Source organism: Pyxicephalus adspersus, chromosome 2, assembly GCF_032062135.1.
Source record: "Pyxicephalus adspersus chromosome 2, UCB_Pads_2.0, whole genome shotgun sequence".
Taxonomy (NCBI): Eukaryota; Metazoa; Chordata; class Amphibia; order Anura; family Pyxicephalidae; genus Pyxicephalus; species Pyxicephalus adspersus.
The window spans coordinates 16,154,803-16,178,601 of record NC_092859.1 but is presented as its reverse complement, the minus strand read 5'-3'; the positions used below and the strand labels follow the sequence as shown (position 1 = coordinate 16,178,601).

General features: G+C 39.0%; 2 protein-coding genes across 2 annotated transcripts in view; one reads left to right on the top strand and one right to left on the bottom strand.

Annotated features, from left to right (window-relative positions):
- The first annotated feature begins 749 nt into the window (after nt 1-749).
- On the top strand, nt 750-17,776 carry TECR (trans-2,3-enoyl-CoA reductase). Its single transcript, XM_072399680.1, has 12 exons — nt 750-1,525; nt 6,692-6,743; nt 9,256-9,300; nt 9,876-9,979; nt 12,306-12,421; nt 13,790-13,895; nt 14,327-14,399; nt 15,211-15,254; nt 16,090-16,147; nt 16,696-16,784; nt 16,900-16,945; nt 17,400-17,776. The coding sequence occupies exons 1-12, from the start codon at nt 1,346-1,348 to the stop codon at nt 17,525-17,527; spliced, it is 1,041 nt and encodes a 346-aa protein (XP_072255781.1). The 5' UTR covers nt 750-1,345; the 3' UTR covers nt 17,528-17,776.
- A 1,305-nt stretch (nt 17,777-19,081) lies between these two features.
- LOC140322325 (adhesion G protein-coupled receptor E3-like) overlaps nt 19,082-23,799 on the bottom strand; it is an 88,800-nt gene continuing 84,082 nt past the window's right edge. Inside the window, exons 22-23 of the mRNA XM_072398904.1 lie at nt 22,042-22,155; nt 19,082-19,177 (exon numbers count right to left, since the gene is read on the bottom strand). Coding sequence (XP_072255005.1) covers nt 19,082-19,177; nt 22,042-22,155 — 210 coding nt within the window. The remainder of the gene's footprint in view (nt 19,178-22,041; nt 22,156-23,799) is intronic.

Below are 23,799 nucleotides of genomic sequence, written 5' to 3'. Positions count from 1 at the left end.
GTACACAATGTCCATATAATGGGCGAGTGTGCGACTCACCCTTTTTCTTCTTCGGAGTTAGTCCTGCAGGATACAAGTGTCCACGAGCCATTAGCGTGCATCACACTGGGGGATGGGTATAGAAGGAAAGGTCGCCTTTTCCCCAAGCACCCTGGCTTGGCACACCAATGTGAAAAAGAGTCTTCACTATTCAGTGTTATCACACTGGAGTCTGACCTACTTCAGCTGTCAGAAGGGGTTGTATCACGTAGTGAGGTACAGCCGCCACGCTCTTTGGGTGCTAATCCACTGTGAGATTTGCCATGGTATTCAGTTTAGTCTCAGGGAGCCCCTGCCAAGTAATTCATAATGGGTAGGTAGGGGGGAGTAAGTCTTCATTGTCTTATATCTTTTTCTTGAATATATCATTTTGAGTTGTGCAATATGCAGTTTGTTTCCTTACTCCCTCTCACATTCTCCCTTTCTGTTTATCTGGGGGTCTTATCTGTTACATGTGGGGAAACAGCCTAAATTTAGAACCCTGGGTCTGAGCCTAGATATTTGCTGAGATCAATGAATACGAGGAGTCAACCGCAGAGGTGTAAAGAGACATCTTGGCAGAGAGAGGGGGGCCAGTGGAGCAGGGTATTGAGCGGCCAGAAGACATAAACTGGCAGTGAAGTAGAGATAATGAGATATCCTGAGCAAAGAGACAGAGATTAGAGATGCCCCGTGAGCCACTGGTTTGGTGGTCTTGCAGTGCCGGTCTCTGGCTGCTGTCAGTGTCACTGTGTGGGATCCTACTGGCTGGGTGCTTCACGGGGAAGTGTAGAAACTGACAGATGTGAAAAAGCCTAGGGAGTGATAAATATAGAGATCTGCTTCATATTACATCTGGAGAGCCAGGAGAGTGCAAGACTTCTAGGGGGGAGAGAATCAGAAACATTTTAGGGAGAGAGAAGAGACAGGACATGAACTGAGTGCTCTGGAAAGTCCAAGAAGGAGCTGAAGACTGAGAAAGAGACTGCAAGTGAGAGAGGGGCTTGATGGTAGAACTTACCTAAGAGACTGACATATTGAGCAAGACTGGGACAGAGGGATGTCTTTCATTGCTGCACCTGTTGCAGAGACAGCTCCCTGGGAGAGACATCTGTGTTGAAAGAGAAAGCATGAGACGGCTGAGATAGCAAAAAGTTTGCTGAGGTAGTAATCTCTGAATACAAGACGATCGTGAGAATCTGAGGAAGGTTGGGGATCACAGTAAAGCTAAAGCGGTAGTGAGAACTTGTTAATAAGCATTGGGTCATTAGAAGAAAGCAATATTTGAATTTCAAGCAAGTAAACGTATTCACACCACTTACTAATAATGGATATAAACTCTGTAGTTACGGAAATTAATCGTCCCAGGGCACAAAATGATAGCCCATTGTCAAGTAGACGTGCCACTAAAGCTTCAAAGAAAAAACCTACTAAACGTGCTACTGTTTATTTTGAGGTGGAGATCCTGGATGCCAAGACACGGGAGAAGCTGTGCTTCCTGGACAAGGTAAGACCACGGGGTGACTGGGAGCTTTGACAAATGAGAAGGTGCTGGAATACAAATTGGTTGAAGAAGTAATAAAGAGGACAGCGGTGGGGAGGGACAGGACCGCATTGGGGAAGTGTTTGAGGAAACTGAACATATTTTAATGTTGCAGAGGTGGTTAGGGGTTTATGTGGTTGAAGCTTGGGAAGGAATAGTTTAGGTTGAGGCTTGTTGAAGGGGGTATTGGCAATGGGGGGGTAAGGTATGTGGAGAGGTTAATTAGGTGGGAATTTGTAGAGGCTGATGTGAGATTTGTATAGATTATTGGGTTAACGTTGGTTAGGGGGTTGGTGCATGGGGTTGGTGTGAGAGGTGCTGTGGGGGTGTGATTGGCTTACAGGGCAGAAAAGGTTTGGAGGTTGGGTTTAAGGGGTGCTTAGTGGGGTTTGGGTTGAAGTGTTCTAATTGGAGAATTGTAGGTTAAAGCTTACTATGAGAGAAAAGGTTGTGGAATGATGAGGTCAGGACTTGGACTTGAAATGTTGGTTAGCGTTAAGATGGGGTCGAGTGTCGGTAGAAGGGATGCTACCTAGGGGAGGTATGTCAAATGGTGAAGTGCTGGGTAGGGGAGCGGTTGTGAACAACATCCGTATCCTATGATGAATGCTGCATGTTTAATAACAGACCTAATGAAGTTTACACATTACATTCAAATGGTGCATTACCATTCATGTCAACGTTACAGTGATTTTGTCATATGAAGGGCAAACCCATCCAACAACACATAACAGTTTCAGGTAGGCCTTGGAATGTAAAACAAAAATGTATTAATTACTGCATCTTTTATTTTAAATCTTATTGAATAAAATTTAAAACTAAAGTTTATTCTGCTTAAATTCTGCCTCCCCTGTTTGTTTTCCTGCAGGGTAATTTTTGGTGGATTGGAAAAGAATGGGGGGCTTTAAAGTCACTTAATGGTTGGAGCAAAAATCAATTCTATGGAGAAACCTTCCAAAAAGCCTCTAGCACAGACATAGGCAAACTACAGCCTGCGGGCCAAATACAGCCCTTTTGGGCTTTTTAATGCAGCCCATCAAATATTGGTACAAAGTTGTCCACTGGCTAAAAAGGGTGACCAACAACATTGTTCCCATTGAAATGGAATGCAATTTGAATGTATGCTTTCTTTTACTTTTAAAAAAAGTTAACAGCTTTTACACTTAGTTTATATAGGTTCATACAAACACCCTCTATTCATCTGATACTGGCCTGGCTCATCTGTCAAATTTTAAAACTCATTGTGGCCCCTGTGCCAACAAGATGGCCCACCCCTGCTCTAACATTTTAGCCTGGCCACTGAACACTGCTACTTCTACACCAATAATAAATCATTTTTTGGTATTACTATTCTTGTTGGCACCAATCCATAGAGACAAGTAGCCCCTGTGCCTAAAAAAATATGAATGGCACTTTATATTTCGAATGTCCGTGGATAGGTATTTTCCCTGCTTCCAATACTGCTTTGATTTACTTTTAGAACATGAATTAGTTAATTCACCATTCACAGTAGGTAAATTCCCAATCTGTTAGTGAATGCAGAATGCTGGAAGAAAACATTATTTATCACATTTTGTAGCCTAAAACTGTTGAATGAAACACATCATGATTTTAGTTAAGCCTGCAGCAGATGTAGGAGCCAGTAAGGTGCTAATAATTTTGGTGGGGGCTCTTGACAAACACATTCTCTTTTCTATCCATTGACAAAGTTTCCAGGTCTCAATAAAAAGTAGTAGTCGTAAATGGGCATTTGTTCCAATCCGTCACTTTGGAAATATAACTGGCCAACCCACCTGAACTATTTATATTATATATAAAAATAAATATCTGTGTTCTTGTCCTCTCGGGAAATACTTTTACTCTGGATGTTGGCTGTTGGCCTATCTCCTGCCAATGCTGATAAGATTCTCTGTTGGGAATCAGGATGTACTCATAAAACTTGGATAACAGGACTGGCAGGGTTACAGGAGCAGCCATTTATGGCATTTGAATGTGCTCATTTTGGGATCTGTCATACCACATGTATAGGTATTTCAGGATCCTCTCTAACTGATCACATTGTTTTAAAATAGTGTCTAAATTGAACTGAAAAAAAAAATTTGCGCTTGACCAAAGCTATGCACATACACTAGATATTGTTACTTAAAACAAATCATTATTAACATATAAAATGTCCATCTAATTGATCAGAAGATGATTTTTCATAATGATTATTGGTTGCAAAGAACAAACTATTATCTGTCATCCTCCAACACCTGTACAGACGTCCGTAAACCATCACCTATCGTTTTTATTATTAAACAGTATTTATATAGCACCAACATATTATGCAGCACTGTACATTAAATAGGGATGCCTACAACTACAAATAATGTGGCCAGTAGTTGTATGATATTTAAAGGATCAGCTGAGCTCTGCAAATGATCACTTTGTTGCAGAATGTATCACATCGTTCATTCTTCTAGGATCATTTGCTATGAACGGCAATTATTTTGTTTGTACATAACGTTAGACTATTTTACACACCTAAGGGTTGAAAGCCCTAGAACTCATAGGCTCCCTTTTAAAATTGAGGAAAGGCTATAATGACATGATATAGTCTGTCAACAGTTATACCACAGAATTTATTAATGCATAAAAAGTTCAAGTAATTTAGATAGAAGTTGACCATTGTATACCCCCAGGCAGAGCTTTATGGTTTGTCCTAAACCCCATAGCTGCTACTGTGGCTGCAGAGCCATACGATTTGCAGAAAATGAAAAATTTGGATCTGCTTGCTGGATTGTCAGGTCATTAAACTGTTACAGAAATAACTAAAACTGCTGTGTAATACTAATGACAGGCTGCATCATCCACTTGAAGCTTTGGTATTTGTCAGTTGTATTCATTCACACACTGTATCAGCAGACTGCTAAAGACAGTCTTATCAGCATTGACCTAAGGGCATGAGATAAAACGTGCACTATGAGGCCATGGAGTTGACCTTCAGAACAAAACCTTCCCCCCTCAGACAAGGAATACAGAGAAATAGACAAATATCTGTCTATCCAGGGAGCAGAATACAACAGCCCTCTACCTAAAGAGGTTTAGGTTACATTAAATGCCTCTTTGACCGGTTCTCTTTCTGGCTTTCAAATCAATACAATGATTAACCAATCAACAAAAACAATTGCCTTGTATAATTAGATTTTCAACTATATTTTGTCAAAAAAAATATTGGTTGTCTAACTCAAACAGTGCATGAAAATCCCAGAGTTTCAGACCGGCCCATCTGTCACAACATAATGTACACAAGCAAATACACTTAGGTAAGGGATACGCTTGCTATGAGTAAGCTGTTACAGCAAATATTACAAGTGGATAAGTGGTTGAAGCTGAACACATTGGGGCTGATTTATTAAAGCTCCCAAGGCTGGAGAAGATACACTTTCATCACTGAAGCTGGGTGATCCAGCGAACCTGGAATGGATCTGATTCAGGATTCAAAACATTTGCTAGCAAATGACTTTGAAGAAATCCATTCCAGGTTTGCTGTATCACCCAGCTTCACTGCCGAAAGTGTATCCTCTCCAGCCTTGGAGAGCTTTAATGAGTCAGGCCCCTTGTCTCCTAGTAGGTGATTCCTTTCATTTGGCAGTGATTTCCTTTGCAGAGCATGGTGGGCTAGGCTAAGCACAGGTATGTCTGGCCTTTGCAGGTCAAGCTGTCAAGGGATAGGAATCACCACCTGGAAAAAAAAATGAAAGAGCATGTCAATATTTACTATCATCACCAGTGTGTAGAGCAGAGCTTGTTGCATGCCACAGATTTCAACAAGACAGGTATAGTCTGCAGGATATACAATACAGGAATGCATTTCCCTGGTATCCATTTTAGCTTGTACACATAATGATCGGCATGTCAGTTGTGCAAAACCTTTTTGGGATAAACAAGGTTTTAAAATTCCATCTAAGCACAAACTAAACCTAAAACACTAAATGAGCTTCTTTATACTGGAAGCCCGTATCCCTGGCCAATATAAATGTGCAGGTTGCAGACATTTGTAGACATTTTTTTTTTGTGACCTCTGCATTTGCTTATTATATCCCAGTGGGGAACTTCGCTTTCAATGGGATGCAGAGCCTTTGCTCTGGCCATGTATATTTCTGGCCCTTTTGCAAATTTCCTATATATCCCTAAGGTAAGTGTAGCAGGGAGACAGCGGTTAGCAATATTAAAAACTCAGCCAGGATGCATAAGGGCCATGGTGATCTTGGGCCCATTTACCTTTCCATGGCCCTCTGCCTTGACTAAACAAGATTAAAACAGATTAAATGCCCACATGAAATAAAACTTTCAGGATAAGATGATAGGAAATGTATATTGAGTTCTATATCTAATAAGTCATCAGTCATGAGTAAAGTAAAAGGAGAAACACAAAGTCCAGCTTCCTCATTGATAGACCTGAAAGTGCTCTACCTTACCAACCCATACCTCAAAGGACCCTCATCATTTTCAATGCTAAAGGTTATCAAACTTTATATAGCCAGACATTTGTGAATAGCCGACCATCACATGTACACTCTATGACCAAAATTATGTAAACACCTAATCACAATACCAAGTTATTTTCTTTAAGAGCCCAAAGATGTTCAAGACAATGGTGCACTTTAAACATTGTGGTAAACTTTTTGAAAAGTCCTTTTCTGCGCCAGCATAACTATGTTACTATACACAAAGCCATTTCTAAAAGACTTACCTTGATCAGTTGGGTGTGGAGGTAAGTGGCCAGTATCAGACTGTGACTTCAACATTGGGGACACATTAGGGATAAATTGGAACACAAATGTAAAGTCATCCGAAATTTTTCTGGCCATCTGAATGTCATGGCTTTGGAATGGGATGATTATCTAAGTACTATAGGTGTAAGATATCCAGCGGCACTGCTGTCCTACACAATGCAATTATTTGGTGCTCCCGGATCTTCCCTAACATTACCTTGAACATTTAAAACAAATCTAAATATGGACACCTTTAACAAACCGTAAAATAGGGTATACATGACCATAAACCTTAACATTTTTTGTAGAAATCATAAATAATATATTAAACTGTTTACTAATTCTGCGCTTTTTTTGCCATGTTTTCCAGGTGGAGCCTAATGCTACCATTGCAGAAATAAAGAACTTGTTCACCAAATCTCGTAGGTATTCATGATGGGTACTGCTAATCCCTTAATACCAACGCTTCTGCCATGACCTGGAAAAAAACATTCTCTAATTAATTGCTGTTAATGGTATTCAAATGATAGCATTGTGGGCTGCTCTATTACAGCTCATCACCTGTTGCTTAATCATTTGAAAAATATCAGAATTAACCCTGGAGCCTGACCTGGCGCTGGCAGCAATTCATTGTCAAATGGACTGTTGTTGTAGAGCTTGCCAGTGTGGGCCGGATCTTATTAGAACTTTCAGCTGTCATACTGTGATTGTGTGCATTACACTTTACTAGAGGGCAAATATGACAATGGAGAGGAAAGGCAGATACCTTTTAAACTCTGATTATGCTGGCCATGGCCAAGTTTGATTTTATTTTATTAAAATGCTTGGTGGATTTATATATGATTGCAGCACAATATGACAAGCTGTCAGTAAGGAGAAGTATATATTTGCAGGGCTCAGTTAGTTGCAGGGGTATCATACCTCAGAACTTTCTGAGATGAGAAAGTATATATGCAAAGGTCACACACCTACAATGCCCACATTTCTGTAATCATGGGCATTGTATTGCATTGCATTTTTTCAAGACCAAAAGAGAAACATGAAGAGGACAGGGGGACTTCCAAATGAGGGTTAGGATTATGAGTTATGTTTGCTTTTCTGGAGGTTAGGAATAGGGATAAGTTTCAGGGTTTGCATCGTATGTCAGGGCAAAAAGAAAAAAGCATTACTTTAGTACATTTATGAAGTGATTGCACAATTCCCAATGTTTATCCTTTTACACATTCAACTGCTGACATTCATTGTATTGATATTGGACTTTTGGGATACTCTGTACTAGCTGAAAGCAGTAAACCACACTTGTATCCACGTGTCTGAGCTTTATGGTCAATCCTTTCTGAAAAGGTGGTGTCACACGTGGATCCTTCCAGCAGGAAACAACTATATTGGAAATAAATGTTTTTTGTTTCCTTGGTAAAGGTAGGAACAAACTCCTGAAAGCCCCATCTCAATGCATTAAATTTAGAAGTTCCATTTATTGCCTCATGGCAAGGCTTAACTTCTTGAACACTTGAAGCTTTCCCCCGTTTCTGAATGGTTGAAAGTATTATGAAGTGCAGCAGATGACCCATGATACTTTGCGACTTATGGCAATAGAACCTTAAGCACTTATTGGGGAGCGCTGCAGCAATTTCTCATGAATGAATGTTAGTACCACATCCTCATCATTCTTGGACACATAAATGTTAAAATTAGGACAGTTACCGGAAGTTAGGCTACGCACACACGCTCAATAGTTTTTGTTGGGAAGGATCTTTCGCAATCCTTTCCAATGACAAAAGACTGAATGAGCGCTGAACAATAGAGTGTTGTTCTGCTCTATAGAGTGGCACCCCGCTGCGCTCTCTCCCCTTCACTTGTATTACAAACGTTCGTCGTTCGGAGATCTGCAAGGACATTATACCTAATCTTAAGCAGCAAGTGTATTTCTTATTGTTTATTGAGTCTGGCTTTGAGGGCTCTACAATTGAGTCCTAAATCATTATGTATATTCTAACTTAGCAGCCCGGTCCTGCTGTTTTTCCTCCCTCACTACATGACCAACAGCTGGGCACAGAAAATTTAGATAAATATAAAAAAAAAAAAAAAAAAAAAAAAAAAGAGTATTTACATTTCAAAGCTCCTGTAGACTGGGGGATCCCTAGGGTATGAATGTGACAGGTGCCTATGTCATCCTACTGGCATTCTCCTAACTTTCCTCTGACTCCCAGGTTCATTTTAAAACGCACATTCATTTCCCAAAGGACAAACCAGTTATATTACTGCTGATCACTGACCCACAAATCATGTATTTATAGGGCTAGTTCACATAAGCAAGGCCTTTTTAGTAATGACATTGATAATACAGGGTGGTGCGGAAACCTTACCAAGGGAGGCCAAGTATATTTGGAAGCCAGACAAGAGTCGTACAGGGAAGCATCTGTTGCCGATAGAGCTTTCACTGTTATCAAGCACGCAATTTATTTTTTTTATTTTTTTGTCACCTGTTTTACTTTTGTGATTACATCAATATTTAGATGTCTTTGCTGACAAATTTGGGAAAATGCTGCAAAGCTAAAAACTTAGTAAGCCTCTCCTGGTCAAAAGTACCTATATAAATAGTTAGGGTTATCAAAGTATTTTTCCATGAAAAATTGGTGAAATATGAACATTTATGAATAGTGGCTTTTATTCACCGCATGCATTTGCATCAGTAATGTAAGAAGTCACATTGGCCCCAGATGATCATTAGGGTGTTAGTGCTTGTGTAGGTCTGTGAAGGTTCTCATTCATCCAGGTCATGGTATATATCTATTTGTAATTAGTCACCGTCAATTGGACTTTAATATTACTGAGCTACTAGGTTTAATTTTGTATTATTGTTGTCTGTTTCTGTATTCATGTACTCCACATTTATTGAAAAGCTGATTTGAAATTCTGTCCTTTGTTTTTCAGATCCCGAGTGGTACCCTGCCCGTCAGTCTTTACGTTTGGACCCTAGTAAGTCATTTTTTGGTTGAAGATGTAAATATTGCAGATTGTTAATGTTTCATGGGAACTGGAAAATTGGTCCTGTTGTCAGGGAAATATGTGATGGGAAATACCAGGCCCATTGGCTGGTTTTTGTCGTTAAGGTAATCTGGGCCAATTTTTTTTGTTCAGTTCAGAGACACTGTTGGCCCTGGCGGCATAATGAAGCAGACTCAAATTGGTGTGACTTCACTAAACTGCTGTTCCTGAAAGGGGGACTACCCAGAAAAAATGGTCCCTCAACATGTGATACCAAAGGGGCAGAAATGCAGTATATTTATACAGTAACTGACAATATGTTGAGACAAACCTCTGTACTAATTGCAAATAATTAAAATAATGTACATGTTCTGACTTACATACAAATTCAACTTAAGAACAACTTAAAACCTAAAGTCCCTATCTTGTATGTAACCCGGGGATTACCTGTACATGAATATATAGTGTGTGTATGTATATGTGTGTGTGTGTGTGTATATATATATATCTTTTTCTTATAGGTAAAATTATATATTTTGTGCTCATTATTACCTTCTTTATAACAGAGGGAAGGTCTCTAAAAGATGAAGACATTCTGCAGAACCTGCCAGTGGGAACAACAGCAACTCTGTACTTTAGAGATCTGGGAGCACAGATCAGCTGGGTCACTGTGAGTAATGCATCTTTCTGAACATCAGACAATATACATCTCTGATATTATTATACATGTTGTACATTTTCTAAACATTCTGAAAGTCAAACAAAATATATCTGTTTTATTGTGGCAATCAGCGCTGCCTATCTGAAGCACATACATATAACTTCAATTTTGTTTTTTAAATAATACATGCCTCAATAATGTTAAAGCTTCTATTTTACCCATTGTCCGCCCCCTGCCTCTAGGTGAAAAATTTATGTAAAAAAAAAGGTTAGAATTATAATGGCTTTACCCCTGTCACCACTGGTTGTGGTCATTGCTCCTCAGTCCTGTGCAAAGGACAGAACAGGTGAAATCTCATAATCGTTATTATCCAGGTCATTCCAAAAAGTATTTTCTTGCAAAACTGCAGCTGTTTTTTTACATTTTTCACCTATACTGTGTAAGTGATTTAGTTCTCTACGGTTGCTGTCCTCATACATTGATGTGCATCCTTCACTGGAGCAAGTAAGTACATGTACACAGAATCTAGCTGAGAAATACAGCATTACTATGCTATATGAATTAAACCAATATTTTATAAAATAAATAACTGTATTGCAAACTGAATGTCTTCCAGGTAAAGTTTACATTTTTACTTTAATCTTTACTGCCCATCAGTCTTTGCTTGTTTTTTCCTCTACTGTTTGTGTAATTTCTAAAACCCATAACCACCATATATGCTGGCTGTCTGTATATAGATAGTACACATGGAGAGAATGGAGAGCTATCTGATTGCATAGGCACACACATAGCTGCACAGTTATACGGATCCTGGCACATGGAGACAAAATAACAAGAACAGGATACCAGCTGCTCTTATGGTGCCAAGTGTGCCTCAATCAGCAAACATCAAAGTCAAGACCAAATGTCCTCTTGAGTGTAGTGCATACCAAAGTACAAGTGCGTGCAAAGTGGGGGTGCCACTCGTCTGGAAAGAAATGTCAGCTCTTGATTTCCAGCAGTCCAACTTTTTTGGTCACACTCCCACACTCGCAGCTTGTTAAAGTGTTGTTATGGGTATAACACTAAAAGTTACTGTGCTACATGTCTTTTCTAATATTTTGTATAGCACAAAAGTTTATGATAACTGAAAAGAAAATCTTTTTGCCCCGTTGCTTTTATAGATGGCTTTATTAGTAATGTGGCAAAGGAGAGAATGGGCCCCATCCAGGCCAAGAGCTGGTCAAAGTTGCAATGTCCCTTTATAAAGGACCATCAAGAAGCAATAACTGTGTGAAAAATGATACATGCACATTTGAAAAAAGCAACCATGGCTAACTTGTTTTTGGTTTCCGCTTAATTTCGTTTTTTGGAATTTAGTACATCACTGTCCAAGTATGTAGCCAGAGCTGCTTACATGTTCAATGTCATTGAAGCTGCAGAGTACCGGTATATAGAAGCTGCTCTGACAAGAATGGAGTACTGTATCGGTAGGGGGGATGAACAATTCAAGCGAATATCTTGATAAATGAGTAATCTTCCTCTGACCGCATTCATTTAGAACTTTTCACTTCATAATGCATTTTACTGCATCAACCTGTGGATTGTGTTGGCATTACTTAATGCACATCTGCAGCATGATGACATGTACTTGTTGTATAGTAAACTGCAATGCACAGATAAGCTGTGCTAGCAGAAATCACATAAGATCTATTTATTCCTGTGGTGACAGTCCATTCAAAAAGAATGTTGTCAACCGGATGGTACATTTTTATCAGCAGTTCCTTGGGTAGTAGTGGATTCCAAGGTCATGTCATGAATCTCTGCTCAAAGCCTTGACCTAACAGTTAAGTTTTTACAATTGTGTAGGCATACCCATAAATGTCTGTATTCACCTGCTGTTTAGTTTTATCTTGTTGCATCTGAATTAGGAGCAGATTCAAAGCTCAAAGGCCTACCCTGTCAATGTATGAGCACCTGGTAATTAGACATGCTGTGTCTCCACTTCTGAGTATCAGGGATCTCTTACTGGATTATTTAATGTACACTTGTCAACAAGAAAGCAGCTCATGTTATTGGCAAGAGAGCAGGTGATTGACGAGAGGAGCAACTGTCATGTGACTTCTCACCTCGCATCCTCGTAATTGGGGTATTAATAATCCTTGATGGGTAAACCATTACAGTTCTACACATGTAACACTGAATAAAATGCTTGCATAAGCTTAGTCTTCTTTGTTTTTTTTCTTTTTGTTTTTTTTTTAAGTTAGGATCTGTTGAGTGGAAAACAGAGACAGTAAAGATATATATTGTCCTGTAATGTTATCTAGAATGTTCTGATTACTATGTTTGCCTGCAGGTATTCCTGACAGAGTACGCCGGACCTCTTGTCATCTATTTACTTTTCTACTTCCGTGTCCCCTTTATTTATGGTCCCAAATATGACTTCATCACAAGTCGGCACTCCGTGGTCCAGTGAGTATTCTATGTAATGTGACTGTTTTCTGATACTGTCTTGGTATGTACCCAGGAAGGACCATCTGGTGAAACCCATTCTTAACACCTTTTAACGCTGTTAATTTAGGTGAAGGCAACCGCCCTCCCTCCCTTTCCGAGTGTGATTTGGGGTGGATTTTACATGCTAAAAGCTGTAATCTCGAGTCACACTCGGGCTCGCTTAAAACTTAAAAAGAAACCCACTTAACTTGCTCCGTTGGCTTTCCCCAGCGTCCTGCCGGTCTCTGCAGGTCCTCAGGTGGTGTCCTCTCTACGATACTCTCCCGGCGACTGCAGAGACGCTCTCCCGGTTTCCTAGTGACGTTGGTGCGGGCGGGAGGAGTGGCAGGAAATGTAAATAATTTTGTATTGGATTCAATACAAAATGGCTGTATTGAGTCCAATACAAAGAAATCTTGATATAATATATATATTATATTATACGTGCTACTGTACAGTGAAATTACATATTTATTTTGTAAAGTTTTTTTTTTTTTAAATTTATTAAATATTGGACATATTTTGGTGAATTATAGGCCCACAATGTAAAATAATTTTCCATGCAAAAAAGCTAACACTTTTTGCATGGAAATACGGACAGAATTAGAATGCTATGGGGTTAATTCAGGCTTTAAATGCCTAAAACAAAAGCTCTGCCTCTGTAGACTTCTCTTATCCTCTAACACTCAAACAACAACAACATTAAATGTAAAGCACCCAAACATACTGACTTTACTTCTGGGGAGCTTTCCTAAACAAGGGTAGCATCCCTGAGTCCTATGAAATCCTGGAAATTCCCCTAAATCCTTTGAGATTGTACTCCTGCACAGTGCTAGATGGCTTTCTTGCAAGATTATACCAAATGTTTCCCAAGATTCCACCATGAATCCTATTGACATCAGCCATTGCTGGAACCAGAAAGTCATTCATTTTTTGATGTGAATCTTTTTTTTTTTTTTTTAAAGAGCTTCCTGCGGCACTCTGTAATTTGGGGCTGCCACATAAGTGGAACCTGTGTCTTAGTGGAAGCTTTGCTTTAAAGAGTAAGCCCATATACCATTCACTTGTTATTTTCTTGTATCTCCTAAGAGCAAATGATCAGAGTTACAGTTAAATCTTCTGATCCTTTTAGTTTATCCTGTATGCTTTATTTATATATTCATTTATTTGTGGGGTTTTGATTTAAAGATATTACTATGTCCTTACTGGCTTCTCAAGGGGTTGGGATTTGGGTATTTGAAATCATATAGTTCGCATTTTGGTATTTCATAGTTTGGGAAAGTGTTTGCAAAAGAGCAACATTTGGATGTGCTATCTTATGTTTGGCTCATTTTTTATCTTTTCCAGCCTTGCTTGTATCTGTCATTCATTTCACTACATAAAACGTCTTCTGGAAACTCTTTTTGTACATCGCTTTTCCCATGGTACAATGCCGCTACGGAACATCTTTAAGGTAATGACCCTTTGTGTTAATGTCTGGGGTGTGTAAAGCAACACACGCAATAAACATGTCTGAGTGTTCCGGGGTCACTTTTTTATCTGGGATCTAATAAGTGTTGTGTTCTACTATTAGTGTAGAGAGCTGATGGACCTTGACGTCGAACCTGCACAAGCTGCTGATTTCCTAGCTGCTTCTACTGGACTGCTTTTTTAATCTATGCATGCCCATGTAACTTTTTATATTTGTACACGAACAGTAAAGGAACACAATAAAACCCTGTCAGTATGATTTCACTCCAGTACTGGTGCTAAGGGGATAATGGTTGAGCTCTCTTACAGCTGATGGTGTTTCTCGTATCATTGGACAGACAAAGGAGGCTATAACTAATTTAATGTAGAATGGTTTTGCTTTAAGATGTTCCTCTAATCTCTCTTGTGTTCCAGAACTGTATGTATTACTGGGGCTTTGCTGCTTGGATGGCATATTACATCAATCACCCGCTGTATACACCGCCAGGTGAGTGTTTATATATCACCACTCTACAATTCCATACAAGTCTTTGTTTAGTAACCCCACTGATCATTGTCGTATGACCATCATGGGAGATGTTGGGAGGGATACCAAAGTGTGCCTATCATAAGAGCAATGCATTTGTATGCAGAATTTGCATTTTGAACCTACATTTGTTGGAAACTAAAATAAAAGCAATTTCCTAACTCCTTTTAAATCTAGAAATTGTATAGATGGGAAGACTAGTGGAATGGTGTAAGTAGTTGCTTAGTTTAAAGCTCCATACAAACTACTTTTGTAGTGAGTCATCCCTGCGCTGCAAGGGTTAAATGTTTGTTTGTTTTTTTCCCCAAGGTTACAGGTTAAAAAAAAAAAAAAAAGTTTTACTTACCTTGTCCCTTAATTCCATAGCACGTGGCAATCTTATTTTCTCCCCTGGTTGGCATCGGTAGCTGTACAATACTGGAGTGCTTTACTTTATTAATGGTGCCAGAGTGCCAGTGACCAATGGAGGCGACAAATGAAAAGAGGCTTTCAGGGAACCATTAACATGATTAGGACAAAGTTATTAGTAGATTTGTGCAGACGTTTGGCTACTTTGTGGACTAATTATTCATGAATTTTGATTTTACCAGTAGGCAGTGCTTCAGGCAACATCTGTAACTGTATTTCTGGGTCCCAAGCCAGAAAATCTATAAAGAGGGCCCCTCTTCTCTGTTTCAGGTTGCAGATTGAGAATTTGGGTTTCTATTTTTTTTCCTTCAAGTGGTAAACAATAAGTCCTGTGTATGATAACCATAATTTTTTTCTTGAACAGCATATGGAGATGAACAAGTGAAAATTGCTGTCATCATATTCCTGGTGAGTAATCACAATTCTTTTGCCATCAAACATATGGGCACCGGGTAAAATGAGGCTGGGGAGAATATTTTTTTTAAGTGGCATGTTTAAAGGGCAATAGGAGATGATTATTTCTTCTGGGTTGCACATGCCTCTTGCTGTGCCTGTTTACTTGAGACACATAAGGAATGGGGGCAACAAGAGCAAAATGCAGGGTAGTGAAAGATTAGAGACAGCACTGACTGCCGTTATTAAAAAGTGGTGCCCTCCTGGCAGTGAATATTTACCCAGGTTTTTTGCATTGGTTACAGAACTATTGAACATCTTCCAACTGCCTGTTCTACCTTTAGCGTCACTCATAGCTTGATCGTAGCCATATAACATTTGGTGAAATTGATGAGGGTGTGTTCATTTCAAGCTGGGGTAGAACAGGCAATTGGCAGACATTTAGCCACCCTGTAACCACTGCAAGAATTGCCTTGAGAAGAAGTTGGCTTTATTTCAGGCAGATCCTGTATATATAAGCAAGGTGTCAACAGAACTATCCCATGCTTATTCCTAAATGCTGTGATCCAATCAGAATCCAGCTTCTACTGATCCAAGTTAAGAATAAACTGTGATTTGTGCTATAGGTTCTTGCACTTAAGAATAAGAATCTGTTCATGATGTGGATGTTGTCAGCTTCAGAGTTTTTAGTTTAAATTATGCAAGTCTCATATATAAAAACATTGGAGACTAGCTGTACATATAAAAGTAGATTGTCCATATATATTAAGGGCTGCTGTTTATATTGCTTACAATGTTAGAAGTGGTAACCTAAGCCTGAAGTTTATAATTTGTCTCTTTTGTTTCTCAGTTTTGCCAGCTGGGTAATTTCTCCATACACATTGCTCTGAGAAACCTGAGGCCAGCTGGTGAGTTTATTACTATACAACTTAAAAAGAACCAGCCTGCTCACACTACAAAATTCTATTGATTTTATTCATGTATCAAAAATGTATCAAAAGCTTTTCTTCTTCTTTTTTTTTTTTGACCTAAAAAGGCAGTCACATGACAGTCCACATCCCAGTTCTTCTCTCATCTGGCTGTAGTTTGGTGGTAATTCTTGCTGCAGTTGCATTGCTTCTTGGTTAAGTGGATTCTTGTCTATTTGCCATGAAACATTTCCATCAAACTGTCTGATACTTTTACATCTTCAGAATCATGACGTCACAATGCAAAGGGTTACAACAACACCGGCTATCTGCACATTGAGCCGCTTACCCAGACCAGTTGTCATTACCAAAAAGGTGCTGTGAATAGTCACATGACAGCTGATTCAGGTCTTAGAAACATTTTTGTCCTTTAAAAGAAAATTACAGAACCCTAAGAGTGAACAAATTGTATATTTAAATATCTACATGACTAGCTCTAATTTTAAACTTGGTACTACAACTTATCATTGTGTTCTTTTCCTTTCAAGGCTCCAAGACGCGGAAAATTCCCTTCCCAACACGTAACCCCTTCACATGGCTCTTCCTTCTGGTGTCTTGCCCCAACTACACATATGAGGTAAGCGACATGGTTATAAAGGTTATTGAAAAGGACAACGTGCCACTTAATTCCCTGAGCAGATGTGTTCTGGACAAATAGCAACCTGTCTTATATTGTGATGTTTGTGTCTTAGGTGGGCTCCTGGATTGGTTTTGCCATAATGACTCAGTGTCTGCCTGGTGAGTACAGTAAACTTCCAGAAATAATTTTATACTTCTTTGTGTTTTTTTGTAGTTTGATATGGGGCCTGACTTTTCCTAACTTCATGGTTAAGCTCTGTCAGCTGTCACCCCCCCCCTCCATGAAAGTGATCTTAAAATTTAGGAATCCAGTTTTTTTTTTTTTTACACTGAAGTTTCTATTCCTATGCAGATCAGAGCGATAGACATCAGAGTTGTTTTACTGCAGGCTTTTGGAGTAGCGGAGCTTAGAAACATTGCTTGTAATTTCCTATAAAAAGCTGATAGATAGTGGCACAAATAGGTCATCCTTAGACAGTTAACATATGGAGGTGGAGGGTGATAATCTGCACTCCATAAAAGTACAAAAAAAATCTGATGTACCACTCATGTATGAATATGTTTAATTAATCACAACACTTGCATATAATTTATACTTTCCTTCCTCCCTTAGTCGCACTGTTCTCATTGGTTGGATTTATCCAGATGACAATTTGGGCCAAAGGAAAACACCGCAGCTATCTGAAGGAGTTCAAGGACTACCCACCTCTCCGATCACCCATAATCCCCTTCATCCTGTGAAACCTGCCCTTTGATTAGTCCTTCATTTTGATCTTAAACCCCCAGTCCCAGAACTCTTAACCTCACTGCACTGAGCTGAGAGCCCCTGCACTGAACACTGAGCCCATTAGGTCTGTTCTCATTGTGGGCAATCACTGGAATAACTCATCATATCCTCTACAACAGCTGGATGAGATTTATTAGTTGAACTCGTCAACATGTTTTGGTACTAATAAACAGGAGATAACATTAGAAACTTTTAAATAATCACACTGGTCTGTTCTTTTTCATTTTAGAGAAATGAAAATTCATGTATGCAAAATTATCTGCACATACTGCAGTAGCCCCGTTGCAGGTTGCACAGTATGTATAAAATTAATGCAATGGATTAATAAACAGTATTGGCCACGGTCTTCCCTTCAGCTGATCTGTTCCCATTACTGATTTACTTTCTTGTTCATCTTTGTCTGATTGTGGAAGAGGCCATCCTTATATTGGAGCACCGTTTTGTAATTTTTAAGAAGCAATAGGCAAGGTAGAGAACACATCCACAAATTAGATGAAGCAGGGAGATCCTGGCACTTCACATTCTCAGGTACAACCTTCTCTACAGCAAGGAGAACAGCAAGCAGCAAAAGTAGTTACACCACCAAAATTCACTTTAAATCTCCTAATTTAGCAATCGGGTAGCAATGCCTTAGATGAGTGATCGTCAACCTTTACGGAGCACTAAATTTACCCGGTGTCACTCAAAGGGGAAGAAACTTCCCCCATAGTGATGTCATGATGCCAGGACCCATTCCACTGACAAAATGTTGGTGGCAGCTCCTATCCTGTGATGAAGTGTCTAGTGTGAGGGCAGTAGGAAAGGAAAGTGGTAAAGAATCCAGTCCACAGCATAGCTAGAGTATTATTATTATTACACAGTATTTATATAGCGCCATCATATTACGCAGCGCTGTACAAAGTGCATAGTCGTGTCACTAGCTGTCCCTCAAAGGAGCTCACAATCTAATGTCCCTACTATAGTGATATGTTATTAATGTAGTCTAAGGTCAATTTAGGGGGAAGCCAGTTAACCTAACTGCATGTTTTTGGGATGAAACCCACACAGACACAGGGAGAACCTGCAAACTCCATGCAGATAGTGTCCTGGCTGGGATTCGAACCTAGGATCTAGCGCTGCAAAGGCCAGAGTGCTAACCCCTGAGCCACTGTGTTGTTCAGAGTACACCAGTTTGTAAAATTTGTGTCACCCCGATAGATTCAGGAAGTAACACTCTAGTGGTTGCTGGCAGGATTGGTTTATTAGTTTTGTTCTTCCTCTTGAAAATGAGTAGTGCATTTGTGTGAGATCTAAGGCAGCGGTCACCAGCTGGTCTCTAGCTATGCTATTGCAGAGATTTACTGCTAAGCAAGCAAAAAAAAAAAATTTATAAAATCTTCTTTACCAAATTTTCTAGCTTGGGCAGTGTTTTGTGTTTCTTTGCAAGCAGAATATGGCTGTGATATGTCACCCAGAGGTACTTCTGTCTTGGCTCCTGTGATGACACTATACTGTAAAGTGGTTGTCAGTCACGCCATCATGGCGGTGATCTCACTTCTGCACGTTTCCAGTAAGCGATGAGCGGTGATACTCAGAATGACTATGTAGAGTTTGAAATTGGGATTCTGGCAAGGGGGATTAAAGTGTTTAGTAGATCACTGACAATGTTCAAGCTCATTTATGATCCAAGAACTGAGAATGACTGCATAAAGGACGAGTCAAAGGTGCGTAACTCCAATGTGTGTACGTGTGTTTCAAAGGGACTTTAAAGTCTGAAAAAACAGTTTCAAGTTTTGGTTAAAGTCATTGTACACAGGAAGGGTAATACCTTTTTATTTTTTTTTTTTTTTTTACTGTTTCTTCATGGAAGATTGACTTTCTCAGATCAGAGTGTAACATTTAGTAATCACTAGGTGTTTACTTGGCCCCCACAGGAAGTGGATAAGTCCTGCACACCAATGATCATGGCAGTTCATCATAACCGTACTGTTCTGGATAAGTATGCAAGTGGGACCCTCTACAAGCACCTCCTCGCTGACCAATGCGATTCCTAACAAAGGCTCTAGCTTGCACCTTTGTATGCAACAATAAAAAAATATTAAATTGCAGCAATTGTGCCATTGAGGGGGCACCGGCTTCAATGATATCTAGAATGCTCTCATAAAAATATTAATTCCTCTCCAAGGCTTCAGGCCCCTGGCCCTAACAAGTGGCCTCTCTTCCATATCAGCACTTTTGGAAACCTACACTGTAATATTGAAACCCCCCCCAATATAGGCAACAATACTATCACCCCAACACTAGCTGCAATTGAAATATTACAACTTTTTACAAAAATGCACAGCTATGTGCACTAAATTGTAGTGAGCCATCTCATGATACCTGCAAATGTGACCTCAGAAATGCAATCAGCGCCATACTGACACAACCAGAAATGTGACCACAGAAACTCAATCAGTTTACTAATGATATAAAAAGAAACGTGTGTGAAATGTGTGTAGAGGGCCCCATCATTTCATAAAGCAGGTAGGGAAAGGCGTCATCAAATAGGAGATCTATAACCTCTAACAATCTCTGGAGGAACCTTGTTTGGGAATGGCTGCTTTAGACAATGGCTGTTGTCTAAAGTGGGAGATCTGTCTCTGGCTGCACGTTTGACACATTGGCATGCATGCATTCAGGGGGAAAAACACAATTCTTTTTGTAAAGCTCTTCCAAGGGACAGTTAGTGACATGACTATGAACTCTGATATCAGTGCTATACAAGTAAACGATAACTATTAATAAAGGACAGAATTTAGCAAATTGATAATAGTCACTAATGAAAAAACTGCACCATCTTGTGGTCATTTATAAAATGCAGCTTTACATTTCAGATTGATTAAAGAACTTGTAGCATGCCTGTCTGAGAACTATGGGAGCTCCCATTCCTTTGGAAAATGATAATTACCAGGCTATGTTTAGCTTTAACCATTTTAGGATTCTTGGATGTAAGAGATACATTGTAAAACACTAAAAAAGGTTTCTTGGAGGAGTCTCCTATGTTCTGTCCCCCTGCCACCGCTCCCTCTGCAAAGCTAGTCCTTAAGATTCATTGATAAAATACAATGTAACATTGTATTGTTTTATTGTTCTTATATCATCCATGTGAAAGCCACAAATGCTAAAAGAATGAAATGCTAAAAGAAAATGCTAAACAGAAGACTAAACTACCAGCTCTCAATTTGTAAATTGACATAGTAGAATATAAAAATATAAATATAAAAGATATACAACATTTTCATACAAATAATCAGACATATTGCCATGTATTTGAAACAGGCTAATAGTTACTTGTTTTCAGCATTCACCTCTGTTTCCTTTGCCATCCTCTTTATATATATAAAACAAGTCATTGACTAGTCTGATGAAATTCTTTTGCATCCTAATTTTTCCAATTAGCACTTGAGATCAGTAAAATTTAGAGTTTAAGTTTTGCTGATTTTCACTGAAGTGCATTTTAGGTGGTGTTGTAGGGTGCAATCGGTCTTAATGTGCTTGTGTATTCCCTATTTAATGACTGCTCATTTGTTGCTTCTCTACTGTCACCATTGCCCTGTTGCTGCCCCTGCATTGTAATCATTACCCATTTCCTGTCAATGTGTTGCTATATATGTCAGTTCCTTGTCTGCATAGTGCATTCACCCATTTGTTTCCCACATATATTATTTATATATAATGATTGTCTGTTTGTTGCCTGTGTATTGTCTGTTTCTTGCCCATGTATTATTACAAATGCCCATTTGTTGCCCACATTGCCAATTGGTTGTCAGTATATTAATAATTGCCTGTTTCCCATGAATTGTCTAAGTTGTCACTTTTTGCTGAAACTACTTCTCCCTAATAGGCACCTGGAAAAAAAATAAATGGGTTCAGCAAATTGACTGCACCTTCACCCAATGATAAAAACTACCAACATTTTCCTGATCAAATGTTGTAAGAAGAATATAATTTTAGTTGTCAGTGCTCACAAATCACCTATAAATTGTCATAAATATTGATAGAAAAGTATTCTACTCATTATACCCATGCCCCTTTGTCTTTAGTTATCTTTTTGGCATGATCAGCTAGTAAGCCATTGTGGATTATCATACCAGACAATAGTTGGCGTGACTCCAGACAACATCTGCAGTTTCTAGTAAAGATTGGTTATGAGCATTTGAATACTGGTGGTGCTGCTTTTATAAAATAATAAGTAAATATTTTTACAAACCTAGGCGCAAAAGTCATAAAGCTGACAGTGGAGCCATTTAAATATAAAGTTGCTTGCATATGTGCAATATAAACAAATCCTGGTTGTTGTTCTTCACACACCAAAACTCCCAGAAAAAAAGAATGGTCCTTCTGATTACTGGTCATGGGCTTAAATGCTGTTCTTAATATATTCTTCTGGTTCTTGCAGTTAAAGAATGTTTGTTATCCCAACATAGTTAACAATAATCTGTTTTACCAGTGGATTAGGTTTTGTTAGGTCCATATGTTGTGCACACTGAAGATTCCCCAGGTTCTCTGTAGTGGGCAATAATTTCCTCTCCTTGTGGTTTACAGTTGATACTTGACTCTGCAGAAGAAGATAATATTATCAAAGGTGGAACTATATGACCATGTGACTGCTATGGGCCCCAGATATAACATGAGGGGTCAAGAACAGTCTGGCTATACAGTGATTTATGTGGGGGGGGGGGGGGGGCAATAGCATTAGGAAAAAATGAATGTAAGCTTCCAGAGTGGTGCAGCTAATACTCCTATGCTCGTCTTTTTGTCTTCCATATAGGAAGAACAACGATCTTTGGTGGACCTTAGTCCACCTGGATGGGCTTTGGACTGAGGTTTCTAAAATTGCTTCTAGCATATTTATGCAGGTAATACTAATGCAGTATATGGCAAATACTAATGTGGAATTCCAGAATGAGGTAGCTAGGATTTCATACTAATAACTTTTTGTCCTCATGTATGTAGGACATTTATGTTGGTAACAATATCATATGGCAAATACTAATGTTAGATTACAGAATTGTTCAACTAATACTTATAACGTTATATATTATATATAACAATATATATTATATACTGATAACGTTTTGCCTTCCACATGGAGAGTGGACCTTAATTTTTAGTGGACCTCAATCCATCAGGCTATGACAACTGCTTCTTGCACATTTTTGTGGGTTGCAATAACATATGGCAAATATTGATTATTCTATAACTGGGTATCTAAAATCTCCATACCGATCTTTTTTTTTTTCTACGTATGGTGAGGACAATGATCCATGGTGGACCTTAATCCACCTGAATTGGCTTTGGCCATCTTCATACTAATCACTTTTTTTCTTTCATATACAGAAGGCATGTAGAAGGCAATAACCCATTATGGTTTTTAATCCACCTGGATGAGCCTTGGCCATCTTCATACTAATCACTTTTTCTCTTCCATATGGAAAAGGCAATGACCCATGGTGGACCTTAGTCCACCTGGGTAGGCTTTTGCTTGACAATCCCACAATCACTTCCAGCACATATTACAATCTGAGCTACAACCAAAGACGTTGTCAAATACCTATCACAAGGTAGACCTGCATGTCGAACAGATATTATCCCTCAGGATAAAAGAGACTCTTTATGGGAGAGCTGTGATAATCTTATTTACTCATCTTTAAAGGAAAATGAATGATTTGGAGTCAGTTTTATCCTAATTGCTACTTATTTCTAGGTTCCTAAACTACAACCTATATCTTCTGATATGTAATATTTTTATTACTATGCATGACAAATGAAGATATGTTTTAGAGATTGCTGCAATTTAAATGTATGCCTTTGAAGCAGCTGACAACACACAAAGCTGAAAGTAAAGGGCAAGCTACAAAAATAACATGATTTTCTTACACCTTGCTTGGAAAACATTGGGCGCCTTCCTTGGGGGAATTGTTGCAGTTGAGGTATTGAAGTGTTGCCCAAGGAGACTTTGTACGCCTTTAGATTTCATTGGAAATGTGGAAAATTCTTGGTGAGACATGATATTCTCATAAATCTTGTCCTGGTTTGGAAAGGTTTGGTCTGTGTTTCCAGCCTATTCGAAGAAAACATAAGAATTGGTCATTGCCATCTAGAGGAGATATATGCCCAGGCTTTTTATAATAGGCATGGTGCAAGATCAGCTATAGTTTAGTACTTGGTCAGACAGGTCAATGCACCTCTTTTTTTGTATTGT